The sequence below is a fragment of the Chiloscyllium punctatum genome, chromosome 33, assembly GCF_047496795.1.
Source record: "Chiloscyllium punctatum isolate Juve2018m chromosome 33, sChiPun1.3, whole genome shotgun sequence".
Taxonomy (NCBI): domain Eukaryota; kingdom Metazoa; phylum Chordata; class Chondrichthyes; order Orectolobiformes; family Hemiscylliidae; genus Chiloscyllium; species Chiloscyllium punctatum.
Genome location: NC_092771.1, coordinates 30090106 through 30114957, shown reverse-complemented (window position 1 = coordinate 30114957; position 24852 = coordinate 30090106). Strand labels below are relative to the sequence as shown.

Sequence of the window (24852 nt, the reverse complement as noted above, 5' to 3'; positions counted from 1 at the left end):
AGTGTACTCCGTGGATGTTGTCATCAGTTAACCAACCCATCCTGAATATGGTAAAAGCTTCTCAAAGGTGCTGGCTGATGTCTCCTGGCAAGTAATGTATCACCTGCCTAACCAGATTGTTCTGGAAGGCAGAGGGGCCTGGAAATGTCAGGAGGTGAGCTACTCCTCTGAATGCTGAGCTTTTATTGTGATGTTGAAATGACCAATCACAAGCTAATGAAAACTGACATCTTCCCCTTGGTAGTGGTGAACTCTGCAGTGGTGACCCAGCTCTCCCTTGCCTGAGGTGGTTTTAGTTTGACATCTGACCCCATCTGCCAGTTTTCAGCCCAGGCCTGAATTTTTTTCCCGGACCTGCCAAAGGCTAAATTGACGCATTCGTTACCAGAGGAATTTTAAACAAAATGAAATACTGTGTAGTCATCATGAACTGTTCAACTGTAGCTTTTGATAGAAAGATTTTCAATGGAACACATGAGATGGAATAACCTGAGGAAGTTGCCCTGAATTGTAACAGTGAGACTGTGACAATTTAATAACTGGCCTCGATAATTAGACTGACTTGCTACATGTCAGATGTGACTTCCAGCCAGTGTGTTGCCTTTTCACTGTGTTCTGACTTGACAGAGCATTACATGGTGGATAGCTCCTTTCAACTCTCTGCTGTTCACTTTATCTCCGTTTTTATTGGATGTGGTTCATAGGGGGTTTACAAGATTGCCTGAAATGGGTGAGTAGTTTGAGGTAGATTGGACAGCGTAGCTTGTTTCCACAGGTGTTTAAAAGGTGAGAGATGTCCTTGTTGAAATGTATAAAATGTTGAATGACCTTGACAGGGTTAAGATGAAGAGGATGTTTTCTCTTGTAGGTCAGGAACATCCCTCCTCTGTTTACCTTGTCTAGTACCATTAGAATGTTATAGCTTTTTGTGAGCTTCCCCCTCGTTCCATAAACTCCAGTGAATATGGTCATAACTGAACTTCATAAGTCAGTCCTGCCATCCCAGGATTGAGTCTATACACCTTCCTTGCACTCCCTCCATAGCCAGAACATTCTTCCTTAGGTAAGCAGATCAAAACTACGCACACTATTCCAGATGTGGTCTAACCAAGACCCCTGTACAGTAACAAGAATGTATCCCTGCTTCTGTGCTGTAACGTATCCCTGCTTCTTTGAAGACCAATGCACCATTTGACTCCACTACTTGCTGTACCTACATGTTACTTTCAGTAACTAGTGTACAAAAAACATCCAAGTGCTGTTTCACTCTCCATTCATCTGCCTTCATGTTTTGTTGCCAAAGTGGTTAACTTCTCATTTATCCACATTGTACTTAATCATCGAATCCTTAGTGTGGAAATGGATCATTTGACCCAACGTGTCGACACCGACCCTCAGAGTATCCCATCCAGACCCATTCCCCTATCTTATTACTCTACATTTCTCCTGACTAATGCACCTAGTCTACACATCCCTGAACACTATGGGTAATTTAGCATGGCCATTTCACCTAACCTGCACATCCTTTGGATTGTGGAAGGAAATCTGAGCACCCGGAGGAAACCCACGCAGACACAGGAGAATGTGCAAACTCCTCACCGTGCCTGAGGCTAGAATCAAACCCAGGTCCCCGTCGCTGTGAGGCAACAGTGCGAATCACTGAGCAACCGTGCATTAATCTGCCATGCATTTACCTACTCATTCAATTTAACTAAATAACACTGAAGCATCTTCATAGTTCACCCAGCCAGCTTTGTGTTGTCTGCAAACTTGGGGATTTTACATTTAGTTCACTTATCTTTATAAAGTGTCCTAACATTCAAGGCTTTGGGACTAGTGTAGGTAGCAGTATATTTTGGTGGTATAGACTTGATGGGTCATAGGGCCTCTTCTGTACTGTTTCTATCTCAATCTTTAATATATATTGTGAATAACTGGGGTCAATCAATCACTACAGTGCTCCACTAGTCACCGCCTGCCATTCAGAAACAGACCTGTTTATTCCTGCTGTTTCCTCTCTGCCAACCAGTTCACTATCCATGTCAGTGCACTAACCCCAATCCTATTCTGTTTTACATGTTGCACCTTATCAAAAACCTTCTGAAAGTTCATGTAAATCATATCCACTGGCTCCTTGATCAATTCTTTGAGTTACATCCTTGAAAAATTGTGCAAGTCGAGCACTATTTCTCTTTCAATGCTGTCTGTGTTCACTCCTGTCAGTTATTAAATCTTTAATAGTTTATAATGGACTCTAGGAATTTCCCCTATTTCTGCCAGGGACCCACATTTGTTTAAACCTATTATCTTCTCTTCCAAGCCAATAGAAGCTTTTACGATCAATTTGTAGGTTTACAACAAGCTTCCGCTGAAACTCTTAAATTCCCCTCTAAATCAATACCTTTGTCCTTCTTTGCTGAAAGCTAAATTCCTCCCAATCCTTGAGTCTGTTAGTTTTTTTTGGTCAGCTTGTATGCCCCTTCCTCGAATCTAATAGTATTCCTAATATCTAAATTCATGGGTTTTTGTTTCTTAGACAAGAAAGAACAATTGATGCGCACTTTAAATATTTGTTATTGCCTGATAACCATCATCCTTATAAGTAACATTCCCCAATTTATCGTTGTCTTGAATAAGGAGACATTTCAAAATTAAGGCTCATCCTTTTAGGATAGAGACAAAGGGCTAGTAGAACAAACCAAATACAAGTGACTATTGGTGCTCTTGAACCAATCTGACTCCTTCCCTGCCATCCTCACTGCGTTCTCTTGCTCGTGCCACCTCTTGTTTGAAGACTTAGTGAGAACAAGAATGCAGGAGTTCCTGCCGCTCCTTTCCTTCTGGTTTCCTTAGCTTGAGACTGTAGCTCCTAGTGTTGTTCTAATCTCTGCTCTGTTAAAATGTGCTTTTACAAGGATTGTGTAAAGCTACTTGTCTTGAGGTAAATGTGTAAGTTGCAATGTGTCAGCAGAACCACAAAACCAGACATGTTGAGATAAATTAGAACCTGATCCTGAATTTGCTGTGTTTTGTATGTTGTTCCTTACTTCACACGTTAGAGCTGGAATTATAATTTCTCAGTGCCAATTCACTAGTCTGGTATAGCCTATAAGGACCCGGGGCGTTTTGTTTATCCCAGTGGATTGAAGAGCTCTGAACAGACTGTCTTCTGTGTAACCTCATGCTAGTGGCAGCTGGTGCAGTGACTGGTTTGGAAGCAGCCATCCACTTTGTCTATGATAAAAGGCAAAAAAACTCCTCCTTAGATTGACTGGAGGTACTAGCAGTGTTGTGTGGCTCGTAAAACATTGGAGGTCTGATTCTCATTCTCCCTGTAGTGATGTCCATGAGTTGTGTAGGGCTTTGTCAGCTTATCTCTGGTCTTGCATCTTTAACCTCACCCCTCGCCCCTTTTTTCTTTTTGAAAAGTTTTTTCAAATTAAGAGGAGCTCTTGAGGATATGGCTGTTCTATGCACTGAGGTTTCAGTTCTTGGTGTTGCCCACTGATGTTTATCCTCACTGAGAGTGCAAAGAGTATATCAGATGCTGAACATAAATTACTGAATGTCCTATTCCTGTATTGGATAAGGGTAGCTCCTTAAATATCCCTGTAGCTATGTGAAGCACTGTCTCATCTGAAATCTCTCAGGCAAAAAATGTTTTAATCACTTGTTAGTACTAAGTTAGCAAAATTAGTCTCGACATCTTGTAGATGCATGAGAATGCCCTTGATTGCTATCTCTATATCTATTGTATTTGTGTGGATTTTGCACCATATGCAATCTGAGTGTCATATCCCCTACTGTTGAGTAACTGAAGACTGTGGAGATTATAAACTTTGCCTGGCTATGTGTGCCCAATTTGCAGATTGTTGATGGGGTGGTGCAGAGTATTAAACTGATCACAGAAGATGCCAGCAGACGCATCGCGGAGTTTGCGTTTGAGTATGCGAGGAACAACCAGAGAAGCACAGTTACAGCCGTGCACAAAGCCAACATTATGTAAGTGGAATTCAGTCACACTTTCGCTAGCAAAGATTCTGGCTTACTTAGAACTTACATATTTAAATCTATTCCAAAGGTGCCACATCTGGAAGTCCAGTCAGTAATGTGTAGAGCAGCATGATGTGGATGAGAAAGCTCAGGAGGCAATCCCTGTTCAATCGGGGTCCCACCACTTCACTGATCAAATGGGTTCTCACATGTGTAGGTGGCTTGTTTCAGTTGGGGATAACTATGACCAGAAACTGAACTGGACCAGACATATAAATACTGTTGCCACAAGAGCAGGGCTGAGACTGGCAAGTAACCCACTACCTGCTTTCCCAAAGTAAGACGTGTGATGGAAGTCTCCACTTTCCTGAATGAATGCAGCTTTATCAACACTGAAAATGCTTGACACCATCCAGGACACAGCAGCCACTGGATTGGCACCTCGTTCATCACCTTCAATGTTCACTTCTTTCACTGCTGTACCAGTAGTGTGTTGGTGTGTACCATCTACAAGATGCACTGTAGTAACTCACCAAGGTTCCTTTGACAGTACTTCTAAATCTACACCACTACCACCGAGAGTGATGAGGCAGCAAATGTATGGAAGCACTGCCACCTGCAAGTTCCTCCCCATGTCACTTACTATTCTGACTTGAAACCAAATTACAATCAGTCCTTCATTTTTAATTGGGCTGGAATCCTCAAGACTCTGTTTTGCCAGTGGTCTTTACATAAGTACGTACAGAAGCATATTCCGTTAATAAACCTGTACTTTAATACTACGGCACGGTGGCACAGTGGTTAACACTGCTGCCTCACAGCGCCAGAGACCTGGGTTCAATTCCTGTCTCAGGCGACTGACTGTGTGGAGTTTGCACGTTCTCCCCGTGTCTGTATGGGTTTCCTCCGGGTGCTCCGGTTTCCTCCCACAGTCCAAAGATGTGCAGGTCAGGTGAATTGGCCATGGTAAATTGTCCGTAGTGTTAGGTAAGGGGTAGATATAGAGTATGGGTGGGTTGCGCTTCGGCGGGGCGGTGTGGACTTGTTGGGCCGAAGGGCCTGTTTCCACACTGTAAGTAATCTAATCTAATCTACGTACATATTTATTTCAGGCGAATGTCAGATGGACTTTTCCTGAGGAAATGCAGAGAAGCAGCAGAAAATGCTAAAGATATCAAGTTTACAGAAATGTACTTGGATACGGTTTGCCTTAATGTAAGTCAGTACTATGAAATTGGAGGTTTTTACAGCAGAGGCCCTTCAGCACAGAGTGATTGGCACAGCACAATGTCCATCTATCCTAATTTCATTTTCCAGCATTTGGTCTGTACACTTTGTATGCTATCGTCTTTCAAGTGCATTTCTAAATAATTCTTGCGTTTTTTTTTCTGGGGGTGAATTGTTGCCTTTACCACCCTTTCAGGTAGTGAGTTTTAGATAATTACAACCCTCTGGGTGGGAAAAGAAATCCTCAAACTCCCTCTAAATCTCTTCCTACGTACCCTTAGTCTGTGTGCCTAATTATTGGCTCCTCTACTAAGGAGGAGTGTTTCTTCCCATCAACCGTGTCTATGGCCCTCAGAACTTTGTACACCTCACTCTGACCTTCTCTCACTCTTCCTCCCCCTTCTCCCCCCCCCCCCCCCCCCCCCACACCCCAAAAATCAAGTATTCTGTGCTCTCAGGTAGACGACCCCAGACTATCTAGTATATTTTTGTAGCCTAATTGTTCCAATGCAGGCAACATCCTGGTGAATCTCTTCTGCACACTCCCTAGTGCAATCGCGTCCTTCCCATTGTGTGCCAACCAGATCTGCATACGGTACTCCAGCTGTGATCTGACTAGTGTCATGCACCATCCAAAATAACCTCCATCACAGCCTCCATGCACTCGTACTCAATGCTTCACTAACGAAGTATCCAAAATGCCGTCTTAACCAACTTTATCTACATATCCTGTTGCTTTCAAGAATCTATAGACATGCACACCAATATCTCTCTCATCCTGTTTCCCAAGGCCCAACCATTCATTGTGTACTTCCTTGCCTTGTTAGTCCTCTTAAAATGCATCATCCTGACTTTTCAAAATCATACTCCATTTGCCACTGTTCAACTCATCTATATTGACCTGTGGTTTAAGACTTTCTTCTTCACTATTTACCATACCACCACTTTCCATGTCATCTACAGATTTACTGATCTTGCCTTCTGTCATGTCTGGATCATTAATTTACATTAATTCAGCAAAGGATCCAGCACTGAATCCCGTGGTACAGAACGCAGGCTTCCATCACAAAAACACCCTTTGATCACCCCTGCTTCCTGCCACAAAGTCAATTTTGAATTCAATTTGCAAACTTGCCCTAGACCCCATGAACTCTTAGCTTCTTAAGGTCGTTAGAGACCTTGTCAGGAGCCTAACTGAAGTCTGTAGACTGTATCTACTGCATTGTGGATGCCATGGCAGTTCAGTGGTTGGCACTGCTGCCTCACAGTACCAGGGACCGAGTTCAATTCCAGCCTAGGGTGACTGTCTCTGGAGTTTGCACAGTCACCCTGAGACTGCATGTGTTTCTGCCGGGTGCTCCGGTTTCCTGCTACAATCCAAAAATGTACAGGTTAGGTGAATTGGTCAAAGCCAGATTGCCCATAGTGTTCAGGATCTGTAGGTTAGATGCAGTAGTTAGGGGTAGATACAGGATAATAAGGTAGGGAATGGCTCTGGTAGGGTTATTCTTCAGAAAGTCAGTGTCGACTTATTTGGCCGACGGGCCTGTTTCCACATTGTTGGGATTCTGATATCAACACACCTAGTCACCACTTTGAAACATGCAATCATGTTTGTTAGACATGATTTCCCCTTACAAAGCCATGCTGACTGTCCTTGATTAATTCCCACCTCTCCAAGTGGAGATAAATTCTACATCTTGGATTTTTTTTTCCAGAAATTTCCTTTCAGTTGTGTTAGATTCACTGGCCTGTGGTTTCCTACTTTATCACTGCCACCCTTCTTGAATAATGGTTGCATCCCTCCTGAAGAGTGAGTGAATATGAAAATTAATGTCACTGCCCCTGCAATCTCCTCCCTTACCTCCCTCAACAGTCTTGGGTAACGGACCTAGCGATTTATCCATTTGCAAGCCTGCTAATACCTCCCCTCTCAATGCTAATTCAGAGACTGATGCTATTCTTAAACTCTGAAATTGCCAAAGATTGCAAGTTGGCTTTTTTTTTCCAGAAATGGAAGTCACAGTGCAGGTTCTGGTCATACAAAATGTTTAATAAAAATGTTTCTTTTATCAGATGGTGCAGGACCCTTCACAGTTCGATGTACTTGTAATGCCGAACCTCTATGGCGATATTTTAAGGTTAGTATACCAGTACAACAGTAAGCTGTTCCCTTGTTTCTCTGCTGGCTCTTGGCTTTAGCAGTTCACAAATTCATGTTATGAATGACATTGGGAATGTGTCCAGACATTTTTCATGTTATTTGCTGTGGCTGTGTTGCACCAAGTCCAAGTACTATTTGTTTCTGAGAAACGTTCGTTTGCCTCATGGTGCTCAACTGTTATGCGTTGTCTGACTCTTAAGAATCCCTACAGTGTGGAAACAGGTCTTTAAGCCCAACAAGTCCACATCGACCCTCCGAAGAGTATCCCATCCAGACCCATTACCCTACCCTGTTACTTTACATTTCCCGACTAATGCACCTAACCTACCCACTCCTGAACACTGGGCAATTTAGCATGGCCAATCCACCTAACCTGCACATCTTTGGACTGTGGGAAGAAACTGGAGCACCCGGAGGAAATCCACGCAGACACTGGGAGAATGTGCAAACTCCAAACAATCTCTCGAGGTTGGAATTGAACCTGGGTCCCTGGTGCTGAGAGGCAGTAGTCCTAACTGCTGAGCCATGGCTTAGGAGCTCACTTTACAGTATTTGCTGCAGAGGAAGATGGTGGATGCAAGGCTATGTAATTCATTGCCCTCTTTGGCCAGTTGAGCTTTTCATTTCTGCTCACCTGTCCCAAACAGTTAGCCTCCATGTCATGTAGAAAACTGGAGGTGGAGGCCATTCAGTCCATTGAACCCACTCCTCTAGCGTCTGGAAAGTTATGCACGTCTTAATGTATTCAGTCACTTGGCTTCTACCGTTTCCTGTGGTAGATAAGTCTGCAATTTTGTCACAGACAATACAGGCCCAGTTGTCCCAAATTCTCCTTTGATTGACAGGCTTGTCATTCCAAGTCATTCTGGTGAACTTTTGCTGCATTCATTTTAAAGCAAGTATTGCCTTTCTTGGGTAAGGAGTCCAAAATTGTGCTCAATACTCCAGCAGATCTGGTCTTACCAAGACCTTGTGCAGTTGCAGTAAGACCTTCTTCATCCTATACTGCAACCCTCTTACAATGAATTGCTTTCTAACTGCTTGTCGCACATGCTTTCATGATTGGTGGGCAAGCACCCAGATCCTTTTGTAAATCAACATTTCTTGGTGTATCACTTTTGAAATAATACTCTCTGCCATTCTGCTTATCCAACCAAAGTTTCATCACTTTTCACTTACTCGTACCGGCCATGCACTTGTCCACTCACTTTTCTGAATCAGCTTGAAGGTTCTTTGCACCCTCCTCACCATTCATAATTCTACTAAGTTTTATATTTTCAGCAAACTTAGAAGTATTGCAATTAATTCCCATATTCATGTCATTGATATATATTGTAAATCCAGGCAATAATCCCTGCAATGCCCCAGTTGGTACCACCTTCTGTTATATAAATGGAACTGTACAGACATTTGTCCTCACTAATCTCTTATTTTTACACTAATAGAAACTCTTAGTCCTTTCCTCCCATGCTTTATTTTTAATCTTTGAAGCAACGTCTTAATCCTCCTTTGAATACTGTACTTTTCTCAGTCTTCAAGCTTGCTACTTTTTTGAGCAACTTTATATGACTCCTCTGTTGAATCTGACACGGTCTTTAGTTTTTTTGATAACTATCATTGGTCACTTTTCCTGTTCATATGCTGCATTGCATGAAGTTATTCCTTAAATATGAATTATTACTTGTCCACCTTTTCATACTATTGTAGTTTCCTTCCTTTAGATTTATGACATTAGTTTCAGATTGGACTACTTTTACCTTCTGTCGCAGTGAAGAATTCTATTATGTCCATCTGCAAATATCTTGCCATTGTCGGTCAATTTCTGCCATTTTCATGTCTCATTTGCATGTGCCTTTTTAGCGAGGGATGGACACTGCAGCTATACAAAGGTCTGGTCAGACCCCACTTAGAATACTGTGTGCAGATCTGGACAGACTTTAGAAAGAATATATTGGCTTTGGAGAGAGTACAGCATAGATTTCCAAGAATGATACTTGGACTTTAGGTGTTAAGTTCAGTGGTTGAGGAGAGATTATGCAGATTAAGCCTGTTTTCTCTAGAATTTAGAAGATTTAAGAGGGTTTTCAAAGTTTTCAAAATATTAGCAGGAAAAGACAGTAGATATTTCCACTAGTTGAGGATTTTAGAACTCGGGCATAACCTAAAAATTAGGGCCAGACCATTCAGGCACGATGTTGGGCAGCAGTTCTACATGCAAAGGGTGGTCAGAGTCATAGATGTACAGCATGGAAACAGACCCTTCAGTCTAACCCGTCCATGCCAAACAGATATCCCAACCCAATGTAGTCCCACCTGCCAGCACCCGGCCCATATCCCTCCAAACTCTTTCTATTCATATAACCATCCAAATGGCTCTTAAATGTTGCAATTGTACCAGCCTTCACCACTTCCTCTGACAGCTCATTTCATACACTTAGGAACCTCTGCGTGAAAAAGTTGCCCCTTAGGTCTCTCGTTCTGGACTCCCCAACCCCAGGGAAAAGACTCTGCCTATTTATCCTATCCATGCCCCTCATAATTTTGTAAACCTCTATAAGGTCACCACTCAGCCTCTGACACTCCAGGGAAAACAGCCTCTCCCTATAGCTCAAAGTCTCCAATCCTGGCAACATCTTTGTAAATCTTTTCTGAACCCTTTCAAGTTTCACAACATCTTTCCGATAGGAAGGAGACCAGAAATGCACGCAATATTCCAATAGTGGCTAAACCAATGTCCTCTACAGCCGCAACATGACCTTCCATACACTGATCAATAAAGCAAAGCATACCAAACGCCGCCTTCACTGTCCTATCTACCTGCGACTCCACTTTCAAGGAGGTATGAACCTGAACTCTAAGGTCTCTTTGTTCAGCAACAATCCCTAGGACCTTACCATTAAGTGTATAAATCATGCTCAGGTTTGCTTTCCCAAAATGCAGTACCTTGCATTTATCTGAATTAAACTCCATCTGTCATTTCTCAGCCCATTGGCCCATCTGGTCCAGATCCTGTTGTAATCTGAGGTAACCCTCTTCGCTGTCCACTACACCTCCAATTTTGGTGTCATCTGCAAACATACTAACTGTACCTCTTATGCTCTCATCCAAATCATTTATGTAAATGACAAAAAGTAGTGAACCCAGCACCGATCCTTGTGGCAATCCACTGGTCGCGGGCCTCCAGTCTGAAAAACAGCCCTCCACCACCACCCTCTGTCTTCTACCTTTGAGCCAGTTCTGTATCCAAATGTCTACTTCTCACTGTATTCCATGAGATCTAACCTTGCTAAGTATTTGGAACTCTTCCACAAACATCAGTGGATGCTCGATCAGTTAATTATAAATCTCAGATCATTTTTTTGTGAAGCGAAGATCTTAAAGGATATGGGTCAAAAACAGGAATTTGGGGTTAGGCTATAGATCAGCCATGATCTTGTTGAACAGGCTCAAGGGGCTGAATTCCTATAAAATAAAGATAAAGAAATACACGGTAATGCTGACAGCTTGGGTTTAATCCCCACCAGCTGAGGTTGCTTTGAAGGATTCTACTTCACAAACATTCCCTTCCTCAGACATGGTGACCACTTTAGAAAGGATATATAGAGGAACCTTGATTATCCAAAAGAGATGGGTGGGCACTATTCTGTTCAGATAATTGATTATTCGGTTAATTGATTCAATGACTTTGCTCTGGGGCTGAGTTTTCTATTAAGTCTCCTCCCCACTCAGGAGACTAGCAGCAGCACAGTGCGTGCGAGCCCACACCTGCCCCCAACACTGCCCACTGACCCTCTGCAAGCTATGTCCAACACTGCCCCACCCCCACCCTGACACCAGCCCCTGCCCGTTGCCCCTGCCCCCGACACAGCACCCCCCACTTGCCCTTGACACTGACCCTGCCTGCCCTGACACTGCATACCCCACCTGCCCCTAACACCGGCCCCTGCCCATGTTCGCTCCGCCCCTGTACAGTACACGCCTGTGTAGAACTCCAGGGAAAGTGTGGGATTAAAGGGGGGTGTGGGAAGTCAGTCATTTAGAGACAGTGCCTGCGCTCCCATTGGTCCAGGACTGTTCTCTGCAGCACTTTTAATCACTATAAACAAAAGACGTGGTCAGTCTTGGACACACGCCTTTGACGTAATGTTTATAGTGGGACCTCGACGACATCTTCGGATAATCCAATATTTGGATAATTGAGATTCCTCTGTATTGGCTTTGGAGAACATACAACATAGCTTTCCAAGAATGATCCTTCAACTTCAAGGGTTAATGTCAGTGGTTGAGGAGAGGAGATATAAATTAAGTCTGCTTTCTCTAGAATTTAGAAGGTTTGGGGGGGTGATTTTGATCAATCCTCACCGGCTGAGGTTGCTTTTGAAGGACTCTCCTTCACAAGCTTTCCCTTCCTGAGACAGGGTGCACAGTGGCTCAGTGGTTAGCACTGCTGCCTCATAGCCAGGGATCTTGGTTCAATTTCAGCCACTGATTGTCTGTATGGAGTTTGCACATTCTCCGTGTCTGCGTGGGTTTCCTCTGGATGCTCCAGTTTCTTCCCACAGTCCAAAGATATGCAGGTTAGGTGGATTGGCCATGCTAAATTGCCCATAGTATTTTGGGATGTGTGGGTTAGGTGCATTAGTCAGGGGTAAATGCAGAGCAATCTGGTAAGGGAATAGCTCTGGCTGGATTACTCTTCGGAAGGTTGGTGTGGACTTGTTGGGCCAAGTGGCCTGTTTGCGCACTGTCGGAATTTTATTCTATCAGGTTAAAACCACCACCAGTCATTTATTTCCGATGAGAAAGCAGCCCGATAGTCTGGTAGGACTATGGAGACTTTGCCAATGCCTGTACTAGTCTGAAGGTACCTGACGTCATCCTGTGCAGTAATATCTCCTTCCTGCAAAGGATGCCAACGTCACATCTGAGTCAGTGAAGGTGGAAATTGTTCACCTTTTTCTCCTGCCTTGCATTTTACCCACTTTGTGTTATTATAGAGGAGTACAGTGTGGATGCAAGCTTGGTTGACTTGTAGCCTGTCTTCAGTCAGGTTGCTGTTGTTTCTCACTCTGACTCTAGTTAGACATGACATTATCTGGCCATCTCTGACAAGAGAGAATGTTAGTTGCCACTTGTCAGCCCAAGCCTATATGTTGTCCAGGTCTTGCTGCATTTGGACATGGGCTGCTTCAGATTGAGAAGTCATAAATAGTGCTGAATATTGTGCACTCACCAATGAACATCTCAATTTCTGACCTGTCGTTGAGTGACGCAGCTGAAGATGATTGGGCGTAGGATACTACTGAGGAACTCCTGCAGCGATTCCTGGAGCTGAGATAACTGACCTCCAAAAAACACAATTATCATCTTATGTGCCAGGTATAACTGCAACCAACACAGACTTACCCCAATTCTTATAGCTGGAGCTCATTGAGGACACACTTGGTCAAAGGGCAGCCACTCTTCCATCATTCTGGGGTTCAGCTGTTATGTCCTTGCATGAACCAAGGCTGTAATAAGATGAGTAGTATTAATAGAACCCAAACTGAACATCAGTAAGCAGGTGTTGCTTGATAGCACTTAATGACACCTTTCACTTTGGTGATGGACTGTAATCTGATGTGGGATAGTTGGCTTACTTTTTGCCTCTGAAGCAGAAGGAGGCCATTCAGCCTGTCATTCTCCATTCACTGAGATTGTGGCTGATCTGATAATCATCTTCCATTTTCCAGCCTATTTAACTTACCTCTCAATGCCCCTAGTGATTTAAAAGTCTATCTCAGCCTTGAATATGTTTAACAAGTCACCTTTGATAGCTGTCTGTGTTAAAACATGCCACAGATTCGCCATTGTCTAAGAAAATTCCACCTCATCCATGTCTTAACAGGGATTCCCTATAGTGAGATTACGCCCTCTAGTCTCAGATATTAGGGGAAATAATCCTTGTTATCTACAGCACATTCTCTACCAAGTCCCTTAAGAATCTTGTATTTCAATAAGGTCACTTCTCATTTTCCTAAACTCCAATGACTACAGGTCTTAACTAACTTGATCTCTCCTCATAAGAAAATCCCTATGTACCCAGAATCAACTCAATTACTCTTCTCTGGACTATCTCCAATGCCAGTGCATTTTCCCTTCAATAAGGTGCCCAGAACTGTTCACAGTATTCCAACCGTGGTCTAACTAGTGTTTTCTGTGGTTTGAGCAAGATCTCACTATTTTTATACCCCATCCCTTTGAAACGTAGGGCATCAATCCATTTGCCTTATACCTGATGAACTTATAGGATCCATTTGTGATTTGTGAATAAGCATTACCAAATCCCTGTGTGCTTCAGTTTTCTGCAGTCTTCATCTATTTATGTAATATTTAACTTCGTGCCAAAATGCATATTTACCCAGTTTATATTCTGTCTGCCACATGTTTGCCCGCTTGCTCAGCCTGCAAGCTTTGTCATCCTCAGCGCTTGCCTTCCCATCTATTCATTGGTTATCTGTAAACTTGGTGATAGTACATTTACTTCCCTCATTCAATACATTCATCTATATTGTAAATAACTGGCCTCAGCACTGATGATATGATACTCTACTCGTTACAGCTTGTCATCCTGAAACTTCCTGCTTGTTCCCCCACCCATCTCCCAACTCTCTCTCTTTTATTAGTTAGCCAATAATATCATCTTGCTAATATACCATCTTTATAACACGGCTTTTGTCTTAAGTATTCTGACATGTGATACCTTATCAAATTCCCTTTATAATTCCAAAGATATTACACTAAATTTGTATCTATTTTGCTTGTTGCTATTTCAAAATTCTAATATGTTTGTTCTTTATGATTTCCCTTCCATAAAGCCATGCTGATTCTGCTTGATTGTATACTGTATTTCTAAATGCTCTGCCATTACTATTACTGCTAATAGACTTTGACCTTTTCCAAAGAACAGATGCTAAGCTAATTGACCTGTAGTTACCTGTATTTTTGACTCCTTCTCATTTTAAATTTTAAATGTTATTACATTGGCTGTGTTCCTTTGGGTTTTTTCCATAAGCTAATAATTCTTGGAATTCACCCTGTACTTTGCTACTTTTAATATCCTGGGAATCATCCTATCAAATCCAGGGCTTTAACTTATTAGCCTATTAGTTTCTCTGGTGCTTTATCTCCAGTAATAGATATTGTCTATTTCCTCACCTCCCTTGCCCCTGATTGAGAATATTTGGAATACTGTTAATGTATTCTACTGTAAGACTGGTGCAAAGCATGTATTCAATTCCTCTGCCTGTTTTTGCAGTATTATTTCCCCAGCCTTTTTCTCAAAAAGGTCTATGATAACTTTGGCCTTTTTAATATATAATTACAGGGGCTCTTGCTGTTCATCTTGATATTACTTGTAAGTTTACCCTCAAAGTTTAACTCTTCCTCTTTTCTTTGGTCATTTTTGTGTTTTGTTTTGAAACTGTCCCAATCTTTTGGCTTACTTTTGTTTTTCCCACATCTTCGCCACCTTGTTTTTTTCTTTTAATTTAATGCTATCCTTAACTTCCCTGCTTAATCATGATTTGCTCATTCCCTTCATAAAATCCCTCTTTCTCACTGGGGTATATCTTAGTTGTGAGCCATGAGCTAGTTTCCTAAATATCAGCCATTGTCCCACAACCATTGTTATTACTTCCCCTGTTCACTCCAGCTAGCTTGACTCTCATTCTTTGATTGCATTTATTGAAGTTTAGTACAGCTGTTCCTGATTCTAGTTTTTCCCCCTCAAACAGAATGCTAAAATGTTATGGTCGCTATTTCCGAGGGGGCCTTTTACTCTGATGTCATTTATTAAATCTGCATCATTGTACATTGAGATCCAAAATGAACTCATGCCTGATTAGTTTCTACATCTTCCAATCCAGGATCGTTTCTTGTTATGGTACTGCTGATGGCTCGTACTCACCCCATGCCATACTAGTGATGCTACTCCACCCTTTGCTCCTGCCTATCCTTTTCAAAAGTTGAATATCCTTGAATGTTTAGTTCCCAGCTTTGATCTCCTTGTAACTGTATCATGTGGTTATAAGATCATACCATACGCATTAACCTGTATTTGTGCAGTTAATTCATTTTTAATATAAATATTGCACATTCATGTAAAGAATCATTAATTTTGCCTACTTACCATTTCTCCTTTTAACATTACTGATGTTTTACTATTTTTCTCTCCCCTTCCTGTCCCACGCTGGATATTGTAATCCAAATGGGTGCTCTTTAATACTGTCAGATCCTCTTGCTTTGTAAGCCTATGTCGCCTATGTCACCATCTCTGCTAAATTACAGGATATTTGGGTAGATGCCAGTGTTGTAACAGTACTGGATCAGATTAGCTTAAGATGCAGCAAGTTCTGCAGTATATTCCTTGAGAATGTTGTCAGAACTTGTAACTTTGCTGTATCCACTGTCTTGAGTAGTTTCTTGAAATCGAATTGAATTGGCTGAAACTAACCATTTAATGTTGGGGACGACCAGAAGAGACCAAAATAGGTTATCTGCTGGACACTTCTGACTGAAGGTGGTTGGGAAAGCTTTGGTCTTATATTTTGTATTGATGTGCTGAGCTCCCCATCATTGAAGATGAGCATGTTTATGGAATATCCTCCGATGAATTGTTTAGTTGCCCACAATCACATTCGATTGGATATGGCAGGGCTGCGGAGCGTAGACTGTGGAATCGCTCGTAACTCTTTGCTGCTTACTGGCATACAGGCAGTTCTGTTTGTAGCTTTACCAGGTTGACCCCTCATTTTTAGGTATTCCAGCTGCTGCTACTACTGGCATGCCCTCTTCAAAGCATTAGGGTTGTTGGTAATAGAGTGAGGGGTATGTTGAAGCTTAAGATTACAAATTGTATTGCGTACAGTAATACTACTGCTGATGGCTCATAATACCTCATGGATACCCAATCTTGAGTTGCTGGATCTGTTCAACATCTGTCCCGTTTAGCACTCTTGGTGACAGCATTGGGCTCTACCCGTTGTCACCGGGAGGTTGATGGGCTCTGCATGTAGTGGCTAGTTGGTGTTGACTCCACTACTAAATATTCCTCATGGATATTTTCTGTCTTTCAGTGATCTATGTGCTGGACTAATTGGAGGCCTAGGAGTTACACCAAGTGGAAACATTGGAGAAAATGGAGTTGCAATATTTGAGTCTGTAAGATGAGTCGTGTATCTCAAAGATTGAAATGATCTTCAAACATTCTACGTGTACAAATGTATATTTTAAATGAATGAAATTCACTTGTGATATGGCAATTCTGATATGGAACATTATGCTTATTTAGCAATGTTGGCAGGCCTTGTTCAGGCCACACCCACACCTGCAACTGTCATAAATGCATACAATGGGGTTTAACATAGAAACAGGGAAGGAAAATTGGGCAGTGAGCACAGGAACAAGAGGGTGAAGTCACAGGCTGGGAAAGTCACTCTTGCAGAAGCTGTGGGAAGAAAGCAGTGATGCTAGCTCAGGTTTTTTAAACTGGTATGGAACAATAGGAAATGAGGATTTTAAATGAGGTGAGAGGCTAGCTGATCGAAGGAGACAGATAAAGGAGAACTAGTAGATGTAATATGTTTGGATTTTCTAAAAGGTGTTTGAGGTATTGCTATCAAGGCTGCTGAATAAGCTAAGAGCCAATAGTACATTAGCGAGAGTCGAGGATTAGTTAACTAATAGGGATGAAGGGAACATTTTCAGGACAGCAAGCAGTAACTAGTGGTGTGCCAAGGGTCAGTGCATAGGCCACAATTATTTATGATTATTTAAATTAATGTGAATGAGAGAACTTGTACTATACTCAAGTTTGCGTATGACACAAAAATAAATAAAGACTGGTAGCGAGGGTGACAGCTTCGACAGTGTGATATAGACAGTTAAGTGAATGGCTAAAACCTTGGCAGATGGGATGGAATATGGGAATATGTGAGGTTATGCACTTTGGCAGGAATAATAGAGGAGCTGAATATTAAAGCTGTAGAACAGGGAATTGGGTATCCTCATTGATGAATCCCAAAGTTAGCATCCAAATTCATCAGGAATTAGGGAACACAAATGGACTGTTGCCCAATATTTCAAAGGGAATAGTGTGTAAAAATAGTGAAGTCTTTCTCAAACTATATAAGACATTAGTTAGACTTACAGTTGGAATACTGTGAACAGTTTTGGGCACCTTATCCAAGGGAAGATGTACTGACATTAGAAATAGTCCAGAGAAGGTTCATTTGGTTGATTCTGCATATGTAAGGATTTTCTTGAGATTGAGTAGTTTGGACATGTACTCATTGGAGTTCAGAAGAATGAGAGGTAATCTTATTGAAATATAAATAGATTCTTGAAGGACTTGCCAAGGTAGATGTAGAGAGATTACTTTTCCCTTGTGGGCAAGCCATGAACAAATGGATCAGAATAAGAGGTCATCTGTTTAAGACGTGAGAAAATTCTTCTTTTGGATAATAGTGAATCTGTTGGATTCTTTACCACAGGGCTTTTGAAGCGGGATTCCAGGCTGAGACAGATATTTAATCAGTATGAGGAAAAAGGTAAAAGTGGAGTTGATTATCAGATCAGTCATTTCATTAAAGGGCAGAGAAGATCTGACGGGCTGAAAGGCCTACTTATGCTCCTATATCTTATGGAGATGCAAGAAGAGTAAGGGTTCAAAGCAAGGTGTGTTCACAGATATTTGTTCAAGACAATACGGGGCAAATACTCCTGGCTTACTGAAGGTCCTCATTCAGCCATCGTCTAATAGAATGGTAGACCAGGCTTGAACTGCTGATGGCTCCTGTTCTCAAGTTCCCTGGCCAACCTTTGGAATCAGGAACCCTTTTATAATGTCATGATCACTACTACTGTCTGGCTTTTGGATTGAAGTTCCACCTTGGCCTTCACCTCCTGATTACGCCATTACCACTGCACCACCCTCTCCTCTTAGCATCACTGTAAAATTGTGGACTTGTTCAGTGCAACTAATAATTTTCCTGTATTTTGTGAAACATTGGAGGCATTTGTGTAAGTGCTTGCAGTAGGATTAAGTGTCCTTTGCTGATTGCCTTCTGTTGTGTTCTCCAGGTTCATGGAACTGCGCCAGACATTGCTGGGTTGGATTTGGCAAATCCCACAGCGCTCCTGTTAAGTGCTGTAATGATGTTGCGACACATCGAACTCTATGGTCATGCTAAAAAGATAGAAGCTGCCTGCTTTGAAACAATTAAGGATGGAAAGGTAGGTATGCTACAAATAAATTCTAGAAATACATCAGCATTTCAGGACTACTTGATCCTCTTTCAACAACTGAGCACGTATAAACTTGGTTTAACTCTAACAGTCAGTGCCTTCCCCAAACCTGACAGCCATATGCTCTGTTTGTGAAAGTGCATTACAAATCTGTTATCTGTAAAGATAATAGGATTGTAATAGTAGGGGATTTTAACTTTCCAAACATGGACTGGGACTGCCATAGTGTTTAAGGCTTGGATGTAGAGGACTTTAAGTATGAATAAGAACATTTTCTTGTACAATATGTAGATGTACCTACTTGTGAAGGAAAAGTGACTGAGATGAGTGGGGGAGCATTTTAGGGCAAGTGATCATAATTGTTTTTTAAAATAGTTATGAAAAAGGATAGACCTGCTCCAAAGGTTCAAGTTCTAAATTGGAATAAGGCCAATTTTGGTATTAGGCAGGAACTTCCAAAAGTTGACTGGGGGAGGCAGTTCATAGATAAAGTGACGGTTGGAAAACAGGAGACCTTTAAAAATGAGAACTAGCTTTAGAGACAGTATGTTCCTGTTAGTTTAGGTTGTAGGTTTGCTTGCTGAGCTGTAGGTTTGATATCCAGACGTTTCATTACCTGGCTAGGTAACATCATCAGTGGTGACCTCCAAGTGAAGCGAAGCTGTTGTCTCCTGCTTTCTATTTATGTTTGTCCTGGATGGGGTTCCTGGGGTTTGTAGTGATGTCATTTCCTGTTCATTTTCTGAGGGGTTGATAGATGGTATCTAGGTCTGTTTGTTTATGGTGTTGTGGTTGGAGTGTCAGGCCTCTAGGAATTCTCTGGCATGTCTTTGCTTAGCCTGTCCCATACATACATCATATGTATGATGTGTCGAAACGTCAAAGAAGTTTCAGAAATGACAGCCAGACTACTAAGACCCCTCAATCCTAGTAGCACACAAACCCACCAACGCTCTCAAACAAAAACTAACAAACTTTAAAAGACCCAGTACAACCCATGGACAAAACCAACGTCATCTACAAAATTCCATGCAAGGACTGCCACAAACACTATGTAGGACAAACAGGAAGAAAGTTAGCTACCAGGATACACAAACACCAGCTAGCCACAAAAGGACACGACCCTCTCTCCCTCGTAGCCCTACACACAGAGGGGGAAAAAACACCAATTCGACTGGGACAACACATCTATCCTGGGACAGGCTAAGCAAAGACATGCCAGAGAATTCCTAGAGGCCTGGCACTCCAACCACAACTCCATAAACAAACACACAGATCTAGATACCATCTGTCAACCCCTCAGAAAACGAACAGGAAATGACATCACTACAAACCCCAGGAACCCCATCCAGGAGAAAGATAAAATAGAAAGCAGGAGACATCAGCTTTGCTTCACTTGGAGGTCGCCACTGATGATGTTACCTAGCCAGGTAATGAAACATCTGGATATCAAATCCACAGCTCAGCGAACAAACCTACACCCTAAACTTCAACCTGAGCTACAAACCTTTCAAAAATGTTCCTATTAGTGCAAAGGGCATGGCTGGTGGGTACAGGGAATGCTAGATGACTAGACAAATTGAGGCTTCAGTCAGGAAATACAGGGAGACATATGTCAGGTTTAGACAAGTGGGATTGAATGAATACCTGGAGCAGGAAAAGGGCAGTAGGAGTATACTTTTAAGGGGGACATCAGGAGGGCAAGAAGGGGACATGGGATAGCTTTGGCACATAGGGCTAAGGAGAGTCCAAAGAAATTCTACAATTGCATTAAGGGCAAAAAAGTAATTAGGGAGAGAATAGGGCCTCCTAAAGATCAACATGGCCATCTTTTTGTGGGACCACAGAAAATGGGTGAGATATTAAGTGAATGAATATTCTGCATCAATATCTGTTGTGGAGAAGGGCATGGAAGCTAGGGAACTTGGGGAGTGATGTCTTCAAGAGTCCATATTACAGAAGAGGTGGTGCTGGGCATCTTAAACACAAAGGTAGATAAATTCCTAGGATTTGATCAGGTGTATCCCAGAACTTGGTGGTCAGATAGGGAAGAGATCATGGGCTCCTTGCTGAGATATTTGTGCCATCGACAGCACAAGTGATGTGCCGGAAGACTGAAGGGTAGATAATGTGATGCTATTATTTAGGAAAGGTGGCAAGGGAAAGCCAGGCTACTGTGGCTAGGTCAGTGGTGCATATGCTGATGGAGGGCATTCTGAGCAACAAGATTTACATTCATTTGAAAAGGCAAGGACTTGATAGTCAACATGGCTCTGTGCATGGGAAATAATTACTAACTTGATTGAATTTTTTGAAGAAGTGACAAAGTAAATTGAAGTTCGACCCTTAGACCTTGTCTATTTGGACTTCAAGGTACTTGACAAGATTCTGCATGGTAGACTGGTTAGCAAGGTTAGATCACATGGAACCCAGGGCGAACTATCCAGTTTGATACAAAATTGATTTGAAGGTAGGAGATAGGGTGGTGATGGTGGTAGAAGTTTGTTTTTCGGACTGAAGGCCTGTGACCAGCGATGTGCTGAATCCACTGCTTTTAAGTTACTTATGTTTTATTCACTCATGGGATGTAGGTATCACTGGTGAGTGCCAGCGTTTATTGCCCAGAGTGGGGTTGAGAGTTGACCATGTTGCTGGAGTCACATTGTTGGCCAGACCATGTGAAGGATGGCAGTTTCCTTCCTTAAAGGACATGAGTGACCCAGATGAGTTTTTCCAACCAATCGACAATGGATTCAAAGTTGTCGTTACACTTTTAATTCCAGATATTTACTGAATTCAAATTCCACAATCTGCCATGGTGGGATTTGAGCCGAGGTCCTGAGAACATTACCTGGATCAACAGTTTAGCAATAATATCACCATTGACCTTAGGCCACTGATGATTTGGGTGTGAATATAGGGGGTATAGTTAGTAAGTTTGCAGATGACACCAAAATTGGTGTAGTGGACAGCAAAGAAGATTACTTCAGAGTATAAAAGGATGTTGATCAGATGGGCCGAGGGGTGGCAGATGGAATTGAATTTAGATAAATGTGATGTGTTACATTCTGGTAGGGTATGATCTATAGGTAAAGGCTGTATAAGCTGGGGCTTTTCTCCCTGGAGCTTTTGGAGGCTGAGGAGTGATCTTTTTGAAGTTCACAAATTCATGAGGGACATGGAATGAATAGTCAGGTCTTTTTCTCAGGGTAGGGAGTCCAAACTAGAGGGCATAAATTTTAAAGTGAGAGGGGAAAGATGTAAAAAGGACCTGAGGAGCAATAACACTCAGATGTCTGGTTGCACTTAGAACATGCACATTCTGTTCTAAACCAGGCAGTACAGTGAAATAGTAAAATATAAGGCAGTTTAGTAAAGTGTAAGTAGTTAGAGAAACTGAGGGGAGTTTATAGATGTTGGTGAATACAGAGAGATCCAGAGAATCTCTACAGTTTGGAAACAGGCCCTTCAGCCCAACAAGTCCACTCTGACCTTCCAAAGAGTAACCCACCCAGACTTATTCCCCCTACCCTATATTTTACCCCTGACTAATGTACCTAACCTACACATCCCTGAACACAATGGGCAATTGAGCATGACCAATTCATCTAACCTGCACATTTTTGGACTAGGAGAAAACCAGTTCACCTGCAGGAAACCCACGCAGACATAAGCCAAATATGCAAACTCCACAAAGACAGTCGGCTGAGGCTGGAATCCGATCCAGGGCCCTGATGCTGTGAGGCAGCAATGCTAACCACTGTGCTGCCCTAAAATACAGGCAGTTTGAATGGAGATGTTTCTCTGAAGGACAGAGAAGGCATGGAGACACATTGTGCTGCAGCAGCCCCTGCAGGCAATATTTATAAATTACAATAACCCCTTTTCTCATCTGGGCAATGGGATCTGTTTGGCATGCTTATAAGAGTTGAATTTTATGTAAGTGAGATGATTGTAGAAATCTTCCAAGCATTTTGTATGGGTTTTGTTGCAATTAGACATTGCTGATACATAGAAGCAAAACATTGTGTTCAAAATCCGTATTTGTCATGGAATTTGTTTCTGCTTCTGAGAAGTAACAACTGGAAGAGTTACACTTATTCAAGATAAATGCTGTTGTTCATGTGCAACATGCCATTCAGAAACTTCAGATTTCTGTGAAAGCTTTGGTTTGCTATTCTGCTTCCACTGCAGCAGCATTGCTACCATTGCTCTCAAAATATTTATCCTGTCAATGGTTATTTTGCCTCATATTGAGGCCATGTCCTTTTTATGTCTGATGGAAAGACTTCTCAAAGTTTATTCAGCTTACCAGAGCTTTCCATTATCTTCCCTCATTCTTAACATTCACTTTTCAAGAGAAAGTTCTGACCGTTCTTTTCAATGGGTTCTGCTTAATCTGTAAAGGATAGCTGGTGTGAGAAAATCCCAGGATGCTGTCCAGCAGTTAGTCTTGAGCATAATGTTGGGATAGATTTGAGGGAGAAGCTCAAGTCTGGCAGCACCTGTGAGAAAAAGCAGAGTTTTTAGTCCAGTGACCCTCTTTCAGTTCTGCTTAACTCTGCTTTCTCTCCACAGGTATTGCCAGGCCTGCTGAGTTTCTCCAGCAATTTCTCTTTCAGATTTCTTTGTTTTATTTTACTGTAGTAGCAGTGTTTTCCCTAAATTGTGAAACTTTCAAACCAGGAGGATTTGGGATAGAAATCTTCAGGTTGCTAGAATTGAGAAGTTTAGGCCATAAAGTTGTCTGTACAGTTTGAGGGAGAGAAACTGGAAGGTCTCATTTAAATGAGATAGGAGAATATTTTTCTGGACTTGAGTCTCTAATGGATAGAATGGGGTGGGGGGGGGGGGGGGGGGGGAGTTGGAATGTTTAATGTTTGTTGAAATCTATCTAACTATTTTCTTTTGTAATAGAATGTTATGTTTTTGTTCAAGAACATCTGCAACCTCTATTATGGTAACTAACCAAGTTAGCTAAACAAAGTTATCACAGTTTTGACTTGGCCAGTATTTCCATCAGCTTAGGTCACAATAGGAATCACACCTGTTATTATACAGATTTCATGGCTACCTTCCATTGTGAGACAATGGATATTGTGCATGTCTGACAACTCTAGATTCCATCAGTCCTTTCCATGTGTCTTGCCCATGCTAAACCAGGCTGATCTTTTTCTAGGTGCTGACCAAAGATCTTGGAGGCAATTCTAAATGTTCAGAGTTCACCAGTGAAATCTGCCGAAGAGTGCGAGATCATGATTGAGTCACCGTTCATTTTCTTGCAATACCAGCTCCAACATAGATGGATTCTCTATTACTGCTGTGCAAACAACTGCTGTAAATTGTCAAATGTCCTGCAACATTTATCGTGACTTTTGGTTGAAAGCTCTGATTTGCTTTCATTAGTGGCATTCCAGTTTGTTTTCTATTTAGAGTATTTTTTGTTCAGATTGACTGACTGTGTTGTCTTTTTTTATTATTTGAAAGCTGCTAATGAGATTGGTCATGAGATTTCATTGTTCACTGCCATTCCCTTTAATTAAAACGTGTTACAACATTTCTTCTCCCATTTTGCCACTCCTTGAAAGGCTGTTTTTAAATGTTGTTGCTTTAAAGACCGGACATTCCCATCTTCAACAGTGGAACAGAAGCAATCACAAATTGAGCTGCTTTTGTACTTGTTTAAGAAAACATTTTGCTGCAAACTGGCTCCAACCATAAAATTCATCACATCACCATTTCAAATCTTTATCTAATTGCACACATTTGCTGACCTTAAGTTATGCCCTTTTTCAGACATAAGGGTGCATTTTTAAAAGCTTTTAAATATTTTTAAAATTCAATAATATTGACTACACCAATGAAATGGATATAAAGTGTTCTATACAGCTTTTAAAAGTCATTTTTGGTTATTTAATGCTGTTATTCAAGTATGGTGGACTGATTATTGATTCGAAATGCTTATTTTTGTGATAAACCCATAATCAGCTGTATTAATAAAGCTGCATGCACCAAGTTATTACTAAAATATATCCAGGAATCTTTTCAATATAAATTGCCTTTCGGATTACTGCCCACTTGCACAAGTTTGTTATAGAGTTTACATTTTGTGATAATGAAGTTCAGCAGAAACTCAAGCAAAATAATTGACTTGTCAAAACCCAAAGTTCAAAGCAGTAACT

The 24852-nt window shown here is 41.7% G+C and overlaps 1 protein-coding gene across 1 annotated transcript in view; it reads left to right on the top strand.

Moving 5' to 3' along the window:
- Positions 1-24227, top strand: part of idh3a (isocitrate dehydrogenase (NAD(+)) 3 catalytic subunit alpha) — a 36517-nt gene extending 12290 nt beyond the window's left edge. The window contains exons 6-11 of the mRNA XM_072553284.1: positions 3869-4002; positions 5106-5208; positions 7297-7361; positions 16501-16585; positions 18506-18658; positions 23850-24227. Of these exons, the coding sequence (XP_072409385.1) occupies positions 3869-4002; positions 5106-5208; positions 7297-7361; positions 16501-16585; positions 18506-18658; positions 23850-23933 (624 nt within the window). The 3' untranslated portion in view covers positions 23934-24227. The remainder of the gene's footprint in view (positions 1-3868; positions 4003-5105; positions 5209-7296; positions 7362-16500; positions 16586-18505; positions 18659-23849) is intronic.
- Positions 24228-24852: the final 625 nt, after the last annotated feature.